At 36.0% G+C, this 18,836-nt stretch overlaps 1 protein-coding gene across 31 annotated transcripts in view; it reads right to left on the reverse strand.

Annotated features, from left to right (window-relative positions):
- relch (RAB11 binding and LisH domain, coiled-coil and HEAT repeat containing) overlaps positions 1-18,836 on the reverse strand; it is a 101,564-nt gene that overhangs the window by 72,001 nt on the left and 10,727 nt on the right. For 16 of the 31 annotated variants that reach the window (XM_087308312.1, XM_087308311.1, XM_087308309.1 and 13 more), the window contains 5 exon segments: positions 11,056-11,145; positions 2,654-2,725; positions 2,452-2,507; positions 2,220-2,333; positions 1,934-2,125 (listed from right to left, as the gene is read on the reverse strand). In XM_087308312.1, coding sequence (XP_087164438.1) covers positions 1,934-2,125; positions 2,220-2,333; positions 2,452-2,507; positions 2,654-2,725; positions 11,056-11,145 — 524 coding nt within the window. 31 annotated transcript variants of the gene reach the window in all.

Below are 18,836 nucleotides of genomic sequence, written 5' to 3' on the forward strand. Positions count from 1 at the left end.
TAACAGTTGAATAATGACCGTTTTAACGGTTTATTCACAACAAAATGGCTTCAGATGAACAGATTTAGTCATTTGGGGAATTGATTTTTTCATGTATTTTTTTGGAGTGGGGGTGAAGGGGTTGTTATCCCTAATTTTAACAATCGATTGTTGACAGGTATGGTTTTCAACATTACCGAGGGGTTGGGGGAATGGGGGACAGGGGCAACTGTTAGTAATAGAAAAACATTGAAATATGACTGGACATGTTTTACATATTCTTCACATATATTAACAATGTAGAATAAAAAAACAATAAATAAATAAATTGTTACTGTTTGACTTTGTGAGACTCCCACAAAATGGATACATGTAAACATAAAAAAGGAAGGCAAATAAACTGGTGTGTATACAACTCACAGAAGTAACAAAGACCAATCATTAAAGCCTTTTAAAAGTGGGAGCCTGTATTTTACTGGAAACCGCTTTGTCTAATTGAGCGCAGTGTGTGCGTTGCAGTTTCAATTAACAAGGTCAAATTTGTATTTGCTTATATGTCGTATAGGAGAGGGGCAAAACTACATAATTTGGAAAAATGTCTCCCACGCAGGTCTAGTTTGCCTGCTCTGCCTGTTCCCTGATTGCTCCACTGATATTCTACCCAATTATGGCAACCTGGACTGGTTTTACATTAAGAAGATGCTCATTTCCAAAGGGACTTACAATTGAAGAGGCACTCAGCGATTCAACAAGATGCATCAATTTAGGGGGACTTATGTTTGTTTCTACAGGTGGTTTGTCAACACCACTCACCTGTGTAAAGCACAGTTCGTAAAAGTGCAATGTTGTTTGTTTTTTTGGTTGATTTTTTTTATATGAAGTGATTGTAAAAAATGTGTCTGGCGCAAATGTGCAAAACCTAGTGCAAGTGTCGATTAAAGTGTTAGAGACTAACTAGTGTTTTCTACAGGTGGTTTGTCAAGCCCACTACATTCAGAATTACTAATATTCCCTTGCCCTTTTCAGCCTTAGTCTTTCTGGGCTTGGTGACCTGTTATGCACAATTTATGTTTATTCAAATCATCAGCAGTTTATTCAATAAAGACAGTTAACAGTCTTGTTTCTGAGTTTGTTTCACAAACAGTGGGTTGAATTATAAATTGCTGCGGTCCATGGAAACAAGTGCATTTGGTCTAGGGAGCCTGCTTTAAAAGAATATTATTTATTCATTACATTTATATAGCACTTTTCTGGACACTCAAAGCGCTTTACACATTTTTGGGGGATCTCCTCATACACCACCTGTGTGCAGCATCCACCTGTCTGACGTGACAGCAGCCATATTGCGCCAGACCACTCGCCACACACTAGCTGATTGGTGGAGAGGAGACAAAGTGATGAAGCCAATTATGATATGGGGATGGTTAGGAGGCCATGATGGACAGAGGCCAGTGGGCAAATTTGGCAAGGATTCAGAGGTTAAACCTCTACTCTGTTTAAAGCAAATCCTGGGATTTTTTAACAACCATAGGGAGTCAGGACCTCGGTTTAACATCTCATTTGAAGGCTCTTTCGGTATAGAGTGCCCCCAGCTGGTCTTACTAACACCACTTCCAACAGCAACCTAGCTTTCCCATGTGGTCTCCCCATCCAGTTACTGGCCGGGCGCAGCCCTGCTTAGCTTCAGTGGGCGAACATGTGAGAGGTGCAGAGAGCTAGCTGCTAGCAAGTTAAGTATTCTTTCGCATCTCAAAAAACTGCATCTTCTCATTATGTCAACCAAACTCTTTTACACCAGAGGTACAAAGTATTTGAGGGCCTCACACTGACATTATGCAAATTTCATTTAATCTGTATAGGTTTGTGCAGAAAGACTAGAAGACTCTTTTCAGGCATTTCAGAATCACCTCTTTGTGTTTAAAGAATTAACTAATTGATTAACTCGGAAATTTACCTGTATGACATCAGTTTGCTGCACAGGCTCCTGGGTGAAATAGTCTCCTGGCAAGTCACTCGGGTCAACACTGACCGCCACATCTACGGTGTCACGGTGCAACGGCTGACTGTTCCCACAGTTTCTGTAGAGCTGCAGCAGATCTGGAGGTTTGGGAATGTTTAGACCAACGTCGTCCCACAACTCGAAGTCCTGCAGGAACAAAAATGATAAGTAACATACAACAAAACACTACAGTGCATAAAGCAATCAAATAAAAGCATATTATAATAGCATAGCAGTTTACCTGATCATCGTTTTCATCGGAGAATGTGATGGACGTTAACTTGTATTCGTTTTTCAATAAATATTCATTAACTAAAAAATTTAAGGCTCTCTTTTCAAGGGGGCGAATAGGCTCCTGGGGGAGAAAACAATATTGGAGAAATGAAAAATGAAGTAAATGCTCTGTGCTTCGAACTAGTTGTTCACTATTAGTTTGTTGAAGTTTAAAATACAATTGTAACAATGACGGTAACCTGGGTTTCAGGACTGGATTTGTAATTCTTTCTCTCTTGAGAGGCAATCTCGCATTCTACAGAGAAAGAAGAAACAGAGAGAAAGAAAAAACGAGTGAGCTGAAATTTGATTTACGATCAACATTACAAAACTGCCTTCAGGAATGAGAGCAGCTCCTATAGCAGAAAGGACTGAAGTGTGTAAAAGATGAAAGTACGCCACCTGCAGCCTGAGTCAAGTTGGCACGAAGAGCCTGAATGGTCTCCTTGGCTTTCCGCAGTTCAAACTCCAGAACTGGACCAGGGGGAAGTGGGTCACACACAAATAGGCATCCAACCAAGAGAAGGGAACAAAGAAACAAAACAAAAAAGGGGGGGAAAAGAACAAAGGATGGCCATGAAAAACAAAAACAAAATAAAGAAAAGAAAAGAAAAAAGTAAGAAAAGAAAAACAACAACTTTTGTAAGAAGCTGAGGCAGAACCAAAACAGGGACATGCACACTATGGATCTAATGAACACATGCAGCAGAGGTTGCTGGAGGAGGTGCCAGATAATGGGAATATTTATACACTGGCGTTCCCTTGGGTTTTCTTTCTTTTTTTTTTTTTTTTGGCAAAATCAACTAGCTACTGTCTGACCAGGGATTTAGAGCAATCGGTTTGTTTTAGATGATAAGTAAAAACAAAAACCTGCATTTCTTCATAATCTTCACTTATCTTTTGGGTTATAAAACTGAAGGGTGTAATTTCCTTGCCACTAACATCAAACATAATTGGAAAAAACAACAATTGTGACAAAATTACATTTTAACTGTGCATTTTCCATTTTGTGGCCATTGTTTGCATGTGTCTATAGTTCACAACCATAGGGTATCAAAAAAATGTTGATAGCATCACAAACATAGAGCGTTAACACTTTTCATGCGATTCAGCCTTCAAATGCCATATTGAAGCAAAGTTTTAAACATATCGTGTATGCTAGTACTGTACTTGTAAATGTCAATGTTGCCGAACTATTGTTGCTGTAGTTTTTAGTTCTTCTTCAGTCTGCCAGGCTCAAGTCACTTCTTTTAGAGCACCGATGCTAGAAAACTGCTACGAAATTGTAAGAGCATCTTCTGTGTGAATGCAAGCATGCATTCAATCTATGAATGGGGACTATTGGGTTTAGTCCCCACATAGGGTCAATTTTTCATACCTCGCTTAAATGATCTAAGATGATTTGACAGATCCTGGATCTTTTAATCTTGATAACTGATCTCTGGCTAATTTGGTTCTTCAAACAAGTTCACGAATCAGATTAAAATGTCTGAATAAACTGATCTGAGATTACTTCGTGACAGTGTTTCTATTTTTTTTTCGAAGTGCACTTAACTGTACTATATATATATATATATATATATATATATATATATATATATATATATATATATATATATATATATATATATATATATATATATATATATATATATATATATTCATATATATATATATATTCATATTATTATTATTTATTTTTTTACTATTCTACCATTTTCCCAAGTGTATATACCTACTACTGTAAGAAAATGTCAGCATTTGGTACATACTTTCACTATTACCTTTGCTTGAAAAGTCAATCTAATCCTGTTTATATAAAATAAGCCTGCTCTCGAGCAGGTTTGAGCTACCAGAACTGTTGCTATGACAAGAACTCTTGGATAAGATTTGAAGAACAAAACAATCCTGGTCAAAGCGTCAATAACCAAATCCAGCTAATTGATTCATGTACGAAGAACGGACCCTTGGAATGCCAATCAACATTCCACAACAACAACAAAATCTATAAACTGTAATGAAGCAGAGCCCATGGAACTCCTCCTATCATTTTTTGGTAGGCTAGCATTTTTGTCTACATGTATAATCGTGATGTTGCGTATCTTTAGAAAATTTGTCTGACTGCATGATCAGACTCCAAAACTTCTGAGTGACTTTAAATGGCACCCAGTTTTCCGCTTTCATTAAGTAATGCCCTTTTGACTGTTTTGAAGATTTTTGTTGTGGAGCTCACCTTAACAAGGGCTATGCAAATATTCTGAAAGACCACAGGAGGAGGCATGAAGCACTCATGAGCAGCTCTCTTGGAGTTTAGATGCTAAATGCCATTTTGGAACTGCACCTAAGTGTCTTTCCTACCAAAAGTTACACACTTCAGTTTTTTAAACAGAAATAATTGGTCTCTCTAAGATAATGTTTCACGTAACACCTTACAAGGAACATCACGACTGTTTACTCTGACATGTTAACAAAGCAAATCTATATAGACACAAACCATAAATACACAAAAATCTTAAATCACTCTGCTGTTTGCATTTGGTCTTCAATAGGGAAGGGATTATTGCAAAACCCTGCAGCAATCCTGCTCTTGTGGACCTGATAGGCGAGTTCTAACAGTGACTGTGTCTCAATCCGTTCCCTAGTACTCTAGATTTTGCTAGAAATTGCTATATTACAGTTTTGGGATTAGAAATGTTTCTGACACACTGGAGGTCAACAATCATAAAACCGATGGTTCAATTCTTGGATCAACCTTTCTATAAACAAAGCACAAAACTTTCTTCTGGTATCACTTCCTAAATCAGTTGATTCTTGCTGATGCATTCTGGGAATTTAGAGAGAGCGAACACTTGTTTCCTGAAATGATGGCTTTCATGGTCAGCCCTAAAATTTGTGGGCGCTGCTGAACTGACTGAACGGACTGAGACACACCCAGACACACTGGAAACAGAAGCATGGAAAGCAGAGGACGATTTGCATGACTGTGCTGAGGATCAGTAGGTGGGATTCCCACAAGCTCTGCTTCCTAATGTTTTCTTGAACATTGGCACGCTTACCTGAACATGGCCAAAAAAAAAGGGAAAGTAAATAAAATATCAATGAAAAGAAATGCTAAGAGAAAGCAGAGCTCAAATGGGACACTTATGCTTCTGATCAACAGAGCACAGAATGCAAGTTTAACAAATGGAAAAATGGAAAAAGCAAACAAATAGAGAAATAAAAATGGCAGAGGTGTGCTGGCCTGGATGGTTTGTGGTCCAGTATCGGAAAGAGAAATACTGGAATAGAGACCCATCAGACAGCCAATAAACCCCAGGTCAGACAGCCAGGACTGGGGTCTACATTTTGGAGGAGATGCCCAATTTTGGGGAACAAATGTGACATTTCTTAGCAATCTTATTCTGCTGCACGGTTCCTCAGGCTGTATACTTACCTGTAATTTGCTTTCAATAAAATGACACTCACACTTTAACAAACATACAACCTTTAATGTTGACTTTGCTTTACTGTTCATTTACTAATGAATGTAATAATAATTTGCCTTTTCACACCAATGATGCAACAAAAGCATGTTTTTTTATTTTATTTCATTTACATTTACACAATGGTCTCTCTGTATTTCATGGTTCACCTTTCGTGTTTTTTTTCCGTTTTTTACAACGCACAACTATGACTCAGAATACTGTTCATGTTTCTGCTACGCCATAAAGCGCTATCTGAATAATTTCATTTTAAATAAAATGCAAATTAGAGGTCTGTATACCCGCGAGAGCTGACCAGATTTCATGCAGCGCATGAAAAAATTTGAGATTCAAATGCGCTAGTGGTCGGTAACTCTGCTGTAATTTGAACGGAAGCAGGCGGTCAAATAATATATCGCTCCTGAGAGAGAAAGAGAGAAAAAAAGAGAGAAAGAGAGAGAGAGAGAGAGAGAGAGAGAGAGAGAGAGCTGGCGCATTTGCTGTAGTGATGTGTGTATGTGTGTGAATAAGAGAGCGTGCGCATCCGCCATGGTGCAATGTGCTGCTTGTTTTAGGCTGTCTGGACTCTGTAGCATACAGCTGGGTGTTTTTTGGGAGGCTCATTTAATCACTGTACATTTTACATTCTTCCTAGGCCAAATATGTACCTGCCATGTATTGAGAAAGAATGCTGATTAGATATTTGACACACAATCGGTAGTTGGCAAATATATTGAGTGGGTTTGTAAATCTGAATTTGAAAGCGTTAGTGCCTTACCAGCCACAAACCTCAACACACGTCACTGTTATAGGCGGCACTCGCATCTCATCACATAGGGGCAAACAAAACTCATTGATTACCCGATGTGCATCGGGTAATCTTTGGTTTTCTTTGGTAATTTTTGATCTTTGGTTTCATTCTATAATACTGGAGTTATTTTACTACAAATGTTAGAACTTTGAGAGTGTTTAAACAAGAAAAAAGTGTGACAATGTTAATGCCTGTCTGAGAAAAGTGTATAAAGTGTGTAGTGAGGGGTTTTACAGCCTTAAAACATCTACAATAATTGTAAAAAATAAAGCTGACAATTTTGCGAATTTCGCCTATTTTTTAGAATGTAACTCCCGCAAATAACGAGGGACCACTGTACTGTTTAACATTTACTTTAAAATGGAAATTGAACTGAATTCAAAACAAACAAAATAAAAAAACGGAATTAGTAGATGGAATAATACAGGTTGAAATAAAAAAATAATATAAAGGGGAAATTAAACATTTAAAAAAATACAAAACCTGAAAGAAAAAGAAAAACCTAAAACGTTTAAATATTATTGTTATGCTAAAACGCAGCCTTGGTGTGAAAAGACATATACAGTACCATTTAAAATAAATAAATAAAAAAGTGAAATAAAAATAAATCTGAATAAGAGTAACATTTTATGAACTTTAATGCTTAATAAGTAGTCAACAAATATTTGCAAACTGGGAGAGGGCAGGGGTTGTGAATTTTCGGAGAAATTATTAGTAACAGAACACATTCTGAGCGGATTTAATTGATCTGCCAGGATAAAATGTAGGAATCTGAAGCTTGGGAAGGATTCAAGCTAATGCAGGAAAATGCTAAAAGGAAGATTAACGGCAACCTAGCCAAGCAAGTTTTAAAACAGGGAAATGACAAGTGAGGAAACTTTAGAATCAGAAAACATTTTGCTTGGAAAGAAATTGGAAAACAAGATAAATAGTCGTTGTCAGAACAGCTCAATTAGAAAGAAAGGTTTAGCGTTCATGGCTATTAGTTAATCCTCCTCCTCATCTATGGGACCACTGATGAAAGTGGTCAGTGAACCATACTGCTTGACCAATGTGAATTGGCATCAATCACGAATGCCAAGACACTTGGCTCATATACGGTAACACTGACCAAATCACCTCTCGTAAAACAGTTTAACACAAACCACTTATAGTTTCCAGAAAAACAGACAGTCAAGCCAATTCCCTCTCAATTTGATGTAAAAAAAAATGCCACAGACTTTAACTGCTCAATTGTGTTCTTGGAAAAGCAAACTGCATTGGCAAATAGAAAATCTGGCTACTGCCAATTGGGTAATGTTTAAAATGAAATGGACTGAAAACTTCTAAGTGTAAAAAAGTATTGTGTTACATAAAAATGAAAGTCAAGAACACTTGCATGCTAAAAATCAACCACATGATTAGTCACTGTGGCTCAGGAGTGTGCAATATTGGAAAAAGAGAAAAGGTCAACCTTTACTCATGAATGTCCATGAAGTGCTAAAGGCTAAAATTATTCAGTTATTAGCTCTCTATACATACCTCACATGGGTAAACAATTTAATATTTATTAGTGCTGTGTTGGATGTAATTAGTTACAAAGTAACTATTATTTTAAATAAATGACTTTTCTGCTGACTGATTTTTAGATGATTTCGTTTGCACATGTTTTAAGGGCTAAGAGCATTCAGACACAATATTTAATCGAAAATAATTTTTATTGAACTGTGTAAATATTAAAGTCTTTGCAGTGTTATTTTATGATTGGCTTTTTTCAATTTCTGTACCTGAATACGATTTGAATATACCCTTAAAATTATGAAGCACTGTTTATTTGACTCTTACATTTGCATATTACATTACATGCATGATTTGTTTTTTTGACAAAATCATGCTAATAGATTGAAAATGAACACATTGTTTCCAAATAGGGCTATTCAACTCATCTGGTGAAATTGTATTTATATCGCAATAAATATTGCAGAAATACAAAATATCGCAATGTCCGATTTTTCTAATATCGTGCAGCCGTAATTTAAGTATAGTTACTTTTAATGCCTTAAATACTGTCCATAAATTTAACAGTTCTGAATCAATTCAGAAGAGTACAGTAACAAACAGTATACGTCTGATTAGGGCTGTGTGATACAGGCAAAAGAAACCGATCACGATTTTCTTGAACAGTATTGCGATTTCAATTTTAATCACCATTTTGTCACAGACAGACTTAACCTGTGTTTACAGAGTGAATCCTAAAAAAATATTTCAAAAGAAAAACAATTAGATCTTTATCAAAGATCTGTAACATGTCTCTAAAGCAGACATAAAAAAAAATTTAAATCACCTAGTAAAGCTGTAACCAATTCTCTAGAACAGACCTATGGCAAAACAAATGTGTATATGTATGTGTGAGCGTGTGCATCACCAACCTAAAGTAAGGTTTCAATGTTCTGCTTGACCAAATATCAGAAGAAGTTGCATGTGTGTTCACAGATTTGTTTTGTTACGCATTCATCAGAGCTCTTTGTGACGATGCAGTGAAATAGGCCGTTCACATATCTCATCTTTGGCGTGCACAAGTGCATTATTTCCAATGGAGGAATATACTCCTTTCGGTTACCTCAGACAAACACAAGACACCCGAACACCAGTTGCTTTTTAATTCTCAGAGTTTGTATCAGAACTGCAGCAATGTTTTGTTAGGTAGTCATCCTCTGAGAAAACGGTTGATGTGATGAACTCATTATTCCTGTATATGCAGGCTAGTCAGTCTCCTGTTCTGTTTAGGCGTAGGGCTGGGCGGTATATCGGGTTCTGGGGATATATCGATATGATTCCCCGACGCGATATTATCCAATATTGTTCATATCGAAATGTTTTGAGGCCACACGTGCACATTCTTCGCAGAACAGACCACTCCAAGGTAGCACGCAAGCTCCACTTGCACAAATGTGTGCATGAGCAAATGAATGATTTACTTCATGAGTAATACAAAAGATTTGCTCAAAATCAAAGAATCGCTCAAGAAAAACCCATCACTACACGCGACATGAAGGAATATGCAGTGCACGCACGTCACACAGCGCCTGCAGCTGTCACATCGGTTTATCAGAAACATTTAATCGCTCATTTCTTCCGCAATTGGCAGCAAGAATGGACGTAGAAGCCTTGTCAAATTGACAAACAGCACCTGAATGTGTTTAAAAAAATATTTACATTCAATGTGTTTTTCTATCATACAATACTTTTTGAAGTGTTACTATTTAAGTGATTTCCTTTTGTGCTCTGACAATGTAGCTGTTTTTTATGGTTCTTTTTACTTTGTTATTTGCACCACAGTACAGTGGAGCTGTAGTGTTAAACAAGGGAAAAACCTTTACTGTATTTATTTATCAAAGATTTTGTGTAGCTGTAACTTTTTGTGCTGCTGTTTATTTGTAAACAGGGAGGGAAACCCCTGTGTTTGAATAATATTTTATAGAAAAATACCTAATATATATCGTATAACGTCATTTCTCCTAAAAATACCAGGATATGATATTTTACCCATATCACCCAACCATATTCAGGCACGCTGCGTTATGTATGATTGGTTCAAATACACTGTAGGAAAATCATGGTGTAAGGTGATTTAGAAATCGCACATGTCCAAATCGCAATTTTGATACGATTTCAATTTGCACAGCCCTACTTCAGGTAATAACTCAATTTTTCAAGTAAAGAGCATTTATCATTTATTAATACAGAAAATTTTTGAATAAAAACTATACTGAAAAAAATTGTCTGAAACATTGTTTTATTTGTTTGACAACTGCACTTAAATGCTTAAGACAAAATGTTTAATAAAATGTTTATGCCAATATATGACATGTATGAAATATGGTGTCATTCATTTGAAACGTTTTGTTTCGATACAAATATTGTTTAAATTACTTTTTTTTAAACAAAATTAGAGAGTTGTGTTTGATTTAATTGTAAAGAATTGTATTTATTTAGATTAATTTATTTAAAGAATTTTATTTCTATAGTAAAAGCTTTGAGATTTATATGGATTTTTTTATTTAAAGTAATGAAATTATTTACCAGGTAACTACGTTACTTTGCAGTCAACGCAATTACAAAAATAATTTAAACACAATTACAATGGTTTAATAAGTAATTACTCGTTATTTACTTTTTGGAAACAACTTACCCAACATTGATACTAGTAAATTGACAAAAAAATAGTCATTACAATTGTCTAAAATTGTCAATAAAAATTTTAAAAAGTGATTCAGCCGGCATTTCATAAATAAAAAATCATAATTTGTAGACAATGGATAAATTGCACACTTCCACTGTGACTGAAAAATTAAACGTAGCAGCAAACTGCAAAAACCACAACTGATCACACACAACTGATATGTCCTGTCAATTTCTGTGAATCAGTAAGTTATTTTTATATTACACCTTTGTGAGAGAGTGAAAAGAATTAAACACACAACCTGTACACTTGACCAGAACAGGAATATATTATATATACACATACTGTATAAAGCAAGACTGTATTTTACCTGCAACTCTTTCATCCGACTCCCTGTTGCCATCATCTGAATAACGTGCAAAATCCAAGGAGTCTAACGTGCTGATGCTGCCGGCTCGATCTGTAAACAAACAAACCAAAACAAAGGGTGTAATGCAATGCTTCTCGTCCAACTTTAAGGTTTTATTTTATAGACATTTCTTATAATTAGACAGAAAACTAACCTATCATTTACTGGAAGTAGTAATTTGATTTGCAAACTAAAGCCACCAGAATTTATAAACAATAGACTGTAAATTAGCTAAAAACCTTCCAGACACACAGATGTCTCGGTCTATCCGCATTGCTGTAAGGAAGATATACAAGTATTGCCAACATCAAGCTCCCCCTCATGGACAACCAGATATGTTCATGCCAAGGATTGTACTATGTTGTGTACACTGGCAAGCTAGCATATTATTTTGGGACAAACCACATTTATGTAGCCATCATTGTAATTTTAGATAGGAGCATATAATAATGGTGTTTAGGAATACCACTATTTATCTATTCCACATTATTTGCAGATTTCTAAATGGGCCATGTCATAAGAAATCAATCAATCTGGGAAAACATTCTGAGTAACCCAAAACTAAAGGACAACTTGTGGTAATGATCAACTCGCTAAGACATACATAATTAGGGCTTCTTAACTTTCCCAATGCAGAAAACAGGCAGATACACTGGAATCCAGTCAAAATAATGGAATTAGCTGCATAGTACTGAATGTTGCAGAATCTGGCACATTTTCAGATGAAGAAACAGAAGAACGCATGTACAGCATACTTAAAGGTCCCATGAAATTAAACTAAAGTTTTTTCAGATGTCAGTATCAGTATTATTCACATTCAGAAGATATAAAACTAAGGGCGACGCAGTGGCGCAGTGGGTAGCACGTTCGCCTCACAGCAAGAAGGTCGCTGGGTCGCTGGTTCGATCCTCGGCTCAGTTGGCGTTTCTGTGTGGAGTTTGCATGTTCTCCCTGCGTTCGCGTGGGTTTCCCACAGTCCCACAGTCCAAAGTACATGCGGTACAGGTAGGCTAAATTGTCTGTAGTGTATGAGTGTGTGTGTGTGTATGTGTGGATGTTTCCCAGAGATGTGTTTCCCAGTTGTGGCTGGAAGGGCATCCGCTGCGTAAAAACTTGCTGGATAAGTTGGCGGTTCATTCTGCTGTGGCGACCCCAGATTAATAAAGGGACTAAGCTGACAAGAAAATGAATGAATGAATGAATGAATACAAACTAGTGCTTCTATGTTTTAATTTCAACATAAATAAAATGCTATTTGAGAAAATACGCAATAGTCCCATGACATTGCAGGATGTGCAATGTGGAGTCATGATTATAGTTGACCAAGCACAACAGCTCAGAATACATGAAGTTTTAAGGTATTTTTTAGTTTAACCATAATAACAGGAAATTTTATCAATTGCTTGTGTTTTTAATGCTTTTGCAAACATTTTTATCAAGTTTAAAGCATCTGGGCACAAATTAATTAACAATTGTAGCTTTAATGAAGATTAATTGTATTTAATTATTTATACAATGAAGACTGCTTTACTGTACATTTGCTTATTTTATTTCTACATCTGTATATCCGCTGTATCTCTGTTTGTAATTTGTTGCAGTATTTAAATAATGCAATGTACATTTTTTTCTATATCGTGCAGCTCTTATACACAGTTGAAGTCAGAATTATTAGCCCTCCTTTAATTTTTTTTTTTTCATTTTTTATTATTTCCCAAATGATGTTTAACAGAGCAAGGAAATTTTCACCGCATGTCTGATAATATATATTTTTTTCAGAATAAAGTCTTATTTATATACACAAACACCCACACGCACGCACACACACACAAGCATAAAGGGAAAAAAAATAAATTGAGACAACAAAATAAGGATTTTCATTTAAGTTATACCTGAAGTCTTAGAAACCATCTTTTCTTTTAGAAATTTGGTCAAGAAAAAATATTCAATAATAATAAAAATAATAATAATATAACCTTTTAATGCCTCTTCAAACTTCTGTGCTCTCCTTCCAATATACGCAGCTTTACAATTACAGTCTGTATTATATTATCTTTCACTTAAGTTAGCCAAGTTTCACATTGACCTGAACATGTCACATGACAGCAATAAAGCCTCAGTCTCATGTACTCATTCCTGTGACTGCACAGTTACTTATGTAGAAGAGGAAAAAAATCTCCACTTATAAAAAAAAATAGCATTACCAGGTGCTTTTTTGTATGTTTGCAATAAATCACCAGATTGCACTCAATAGAAATGTGGTTAGGCGAAATGTCAGATATTGCAGGTAGTTAAATTAGTAAATCTTCTTATAGAAGCCATGAACAGAGAAGTATTGATGAAGGCACTGACTCGTCTCAGTTTCTCTCTCTAGGCGTGACTTGAATGACAATGCCGATATCTGACTTGCCATGAAGCAGTGCTGAATAAACGTCTTGTCAAACTGGTTGACAGGGAGGGGTTGGTGGTTTCATGAGCTTAACCTACATTTTTGTAGGCAAAATTTTTTGAAGGCAAAATTATTAGCCCTCCTTTGACATTTTAATTCTTTAAGTGGTGTTTAACAAGGATAAGTTCTTTTGTTTTTGCCATGATGACAGTACATAATCATATTCAGCTTAAAATGCAAATTAAAGGCTTACCTATATGTTAATTAGGTTAACTAATAAAGTTCGATTTATTAGGCAAGTCACTGCACAACAGTTTGTTCAACAATCTAAAAGAAAAAAATCTTAAAGGGGCTAATAGCCAAACTAAAATGGATAAGACTTTCTCTATGAGAAAAAATGTAGTATGAAATGCTGTGAAATTTTCCCTTGCTCTGTTAAAGGTCCCGTGAAATTAGGGCTAAACGATTATTCGAAATCGAAATGCAGTCGCGAATTGAAACATTGCGATTAGCTAAGAGATGTGTTATTTCATTTCCTCCACCCAGAGGAGCAAATGCATGACTGCTGTCTGTGTGTGACCGTCTTTGACAATTGAGTGAGCACACTTTTGTTCTGCCCAATCAGAATTGCGTAACCGAATTGTGGAAAGCTCACAATAAAACAATCAAATAGGAAAGCATGAACGAGTAGGATTATGGCATCTGCCACTTCAGAAGCATTATAGATGAATTCATATTAAAGAATAACAGAATGTTGGTAATACGGGAATATTTTGGTTTTAAAGTCAAAGACACCGAACAAAAACATTTGTAAGAGAATTCGCAAAATTGTTGCCACAGCATGAGGAAATTCATCAACAGCACCTAAAAAAGCACCACAGGCGGTTATATGAGGTGTGTCTTGCTAAAAAAAAAAAAGTAAACTAATAGTATTGCTAGTTACAATCAACCTAGTAAGCAACAGCAAAGTACAATTTTAGAGTTGTTTGCGGCTGTTACACTATATGAAAAACATCATGAAGGCACCAGGAGATAACTAACGTCATAACTCACTTCTGGTTGCCTTAGAGAAAAATGAGTGTTTCATTTCTGAATATTTATAAACAAATTTGAATAAACGTTAAAGTTAGTCAAGATCTTTTCAGCTCCTTTTTATTTAACTACTCACTGCGTTTTAGCAGTAAGAAGCTACGATACTAAATATTAAGCCGAAGCTTGACTAGAAAATTAAATTGCAAATCGAAATCGCAATATCTGTAAAAAAAATTATAATAATAATAATCACAATTAGATATTTTCCCTAAATTGCACAGCTCTATTTAAAATGTTTTATTTTAAATTTTTATTTGATGTTTGACATAATCTCAATAGAAACTCAAAGGGAGGTTGGGCCACAGTGTAGCCCCTCCCCTTAAAAAAAAACAAAAAAAACAGCCAATAGCGTTTTGCTTTATCACCGCTCAGCCAGTGAAAGTGATTGAGCCAAGTGCATCAAATGAAAAGCAAATGAGAAGTGTCTAGAAGGGGGCGGGGCATGTCAGATACAGGAGAGTATGTCTTGAAGGGGGCGGGGCATGTCAGATAAAGGAGAGTATATTTGATTGGTTGTGATTATATGAAAAACTGTAATATGAGGTGATGTGAATAAAACCGCTGATCCAATTTGGCGGAAGTGACAAACTGCACGCTTTACATGTTTTATAACTCCTAAACGCGTGTCACTGTGTCACTGTTTTGGAGCACATTAGCTTATATACAGATGCAGATATCTTAAAAACTAGCAACATAGAAACTAACATCTAAAAAACATTTCTTTTTAATTTCATGGGACCCAAAAATTTCAAAAGAGGGCTTCAACTGTCTGTGATGATTCCTGCAAGGTATTATATTGAAGAGCTCTTGCTCAATATGTCAGACGAGTCACAACTATGAATCTGTGTGTATACGAAATTTGTTTGTTTGATGTCAAAACTTTTCACCATTTCCACATCTGTTCTATATGTAGAAACTAGAAGCAAATCAATCATAGGCTGATTTCTATGGAAGCCTGTTTCTGCCCCTGAATAAGGATATTGCGTTTTTCTCAGAATTGGGGGGTGCACGCTAAAAAATCTGAATTATAAAGTCAGAATTGTGAGATATAAACTCCTGATTGCTAGAAATTAGTCAGAATTCTGAGATAAAAAGAAACAAATGTAAGTCTGAATTCTGACTTTATATCTCACAATTCTGAGAAATGAATAACCTTGCTTATTATTTTTAAAACAGGCTTCCATAGATTTCAATTAAAAGTGAAACCCATTAAAACACTTCTCCAAGGCATGCGCTGAGTCAGTTAATTGCCTGACTGATTTTGAAATTCTGATAGTACATGTGTGTAAGATTAAAGAGATTGAGATTAAAATCTCTCTTTACAACTTCATATGGGATCCAGACACAACTTCATTTTTCCACGTTACCTAAACATGCCTGAAGCATGTTAGCTTATGATTAGCCCACGGCTCCGATAACAACTACCGACTTATTTAGCATACCCACATCCAAATAAATATCTTTCTGTATGTTATTTAGACAAATATTTGACAAGCAACAAAGATTGCTCCCAGTGAAGTGTGTGTACTATCAGTGAACACACAGTACTTCACATCTCCTATCAGAATTTGTCTAGTCAGTGTTCTGAATTAGCAATAACAGCCACTGTAACACTAGCAGCTCTGGAATCTGAGGGAGTATTAAACACTGAAGCTATACCAGAAAACATGGCTAGAAGAGAAAGAAGGCTTTTGTTCTCAGGGGTTTAAAAAAAAAAAATCAATAAATTAAGCATTAACTACAAAGCAAACTGCCATAATAATTAAAATACAGAGAGGCTTGTGTCCACACTGGTAGAAAAAAAAAACCTCATTTGAATCTGAAAGAAGTATGACATTAAACCTGATCGATCTAATATTCAGGGTTTCGTTGGCTTCATTTCTCACTTATCCAGTGTTATTTTCATGGGATTGCATGTGTGCTCTATCATTCTCACCCCTCTTTCTGAAAATGAGAATTCTACCCTAGCAGGATATGCTTTCCAAACAGCTCTTAGCATTATATTTTTCTGCTTTCTCATGCTTCAGCTACTACATTACAACACAAATCCAAAAACCTATGTTTTTTTTTTGTTTTTTTTTTAAATAGGGGACTCATAATAGTAAAAATGAGAATCATAACAATATTAAAAGCACAGGTACAAAAAATAAATACACAATATAATTAAAGACAACTAAATAAACACATTAGGTCAACATTCATTCCTTTTCTTTTTGGCTTAGTCCCTTTATTAATCAGGGGTCGCTACCCACTCCGCCACCGTGACGCCCTATTAGGTCAACAATGTAATTTTATAAAGTCACTACTATTTCATGCACATGATTTCATATACTGAATTGGTGCCAACCTTACTTATAATCACCGATTAAAATAGTGAAAACATCAACATACAAGTAGTAAAAATTAGGGTTGGGTTGATCGACGATGCCATCGTCCATCGCCAATGGCCGATGTACATCAAAATGCAAAGCCGACATTGAGATCTTTCGCCCGTACCCCGTCACAGCAGCAAACCGCTTGCGAAAAATACACACATCCCCGTTAACACAAATATGTCTTAGTTTTAAAATGCTATTTTAGAACGAAAACGATCCACGTCCACACTAGCATTTCATCTAGCATTTCAGAAAAGCCCACCTTTCACACTATAACGCTGAAAATGCACATCACGTGACCACACGCACAAACACTGTCATGTACTGCATTGTCAGCCCAGAGAGCAGTGCGCGTCGGACAGTTTATCAAGGACATATTGCTGGATTGTGTCTCACTATAGTTGTTAAAGGTGATATTTAAATAATCTTGTCTCTATCTAATGACTCTTGTCTTTCGAATCTATCAGGTAACGTTTCACAGCGTCAGTACACTCCTTTAATATTTCGCTTTCACATTTGTACTTAGTCATTTTAGCAAAAAACTGCTTGGTTCCTGTTGGTTGTGCACCTTTTTTATGAACCAAGTTTGTTGAAGCCATTATAACGACACAGATCACTCTGCCTATTCATGCCAGAGTCTTGTGGAAAATGTGATTGACAGGTGGTAATTTGTGTGCAACTTCTTCATTTATTTATGATTTGGTTATGGGTAAAACCATGGGTAAGACCATGGGGGTCAGGTAGTTGAAACGGAAGGCTACAAACAATTAATTCGATATGAATGAATTATTTAATTATAAATAATTTATTCACAGCCACCTACGATGACGATGCCATCGTCCATCACAATGTTTTAAATTAGACATCGCACGATGCAAAATTGGTCAACATCGCCCAACCCTAGTAAAAATTCAAAAGAACATGATATAATATCTTTAACGTTAATTTTTTCTGTCCTTTTTAAATCAACAGTATGCATTCTAACTTTTTAACTTCTCACGTCATGCAGTTTAAAATTTACTTTCAATTTGACAACAAAAACACATGCCTTCAGTTAGTTTTATCGGCCATGACAATAACAGCCCCATAATGTCATCAATAATTTTAGGTGTTTCAGGATGTTTTCATATCAGGATGTCCGTTAGTTAGGGCGTACTCACACTATGTACAGTTGCCTTGAAGCACGCCTTTCCCCCCCTCCCGTTTCCCTTGATAGCCCGCACTCACATTGCATTCGAGCCTGAGCACACTTAAGTCATCAATGATGCGCTGTTAAGTTTCAGAAGTGCTCTTGCTCTGCACAGTGGACATTTCTTTAGGTATATATATATATATATATATATATATATATATATATATATATATATATAGGTATATTATTATATATCCTATAGGAATTTTTCTAGTTGTGGGAGCAGGCCTTTTTTACACACATCTACCAACTACCTGTGGCGTTATTTCAATGACAAATGTTGTGAGCACATTATTACAAGTCGAGATCGCTTTGCTTGCACACCGATTTACTCTGCTAGTGCACAAAACTTCTTGCACGCCTCCTCAAAAATATGCTGCTCAAGCGAGGATCTTCTTGTGCGCTCTCAAAAACGCTGCTTTAGTGTGATTTAGTGTGTTTATGTAACAAGTATGTCTACAACATTTATTAGATTTTCTAGGAATATTTATGAATGTCTACAATTGACCCACAGAGCGGTATTATTGCGTCTTGTAGTAAAGTGAAATGGCTATACGTCATGTTTGCTTGCCTCACGCATTACGCACCTGTCAGTCAGCCAGTCAGTCAGTCAGCACGTAACCTTAAAGAGTTAAACAAATAACGCACAGCACTACTACGGTTACAAAATAGTTTGCGCTGTTATAATTCACTTACC

This window comes from Danio rerio, chromosome 24 (genome assembly GCF_052040795.2).
Source record: "Danio rerio strain M-AB ecotype USA chromosome 24, GRCz13ab, whole genome shotgun sequence".
Lineage (NCBI taxonomy): Eukaryota > Metazoa > Chordata > Actinopteri > Cypriniformes > Danionidae > Danio > Danio rerio.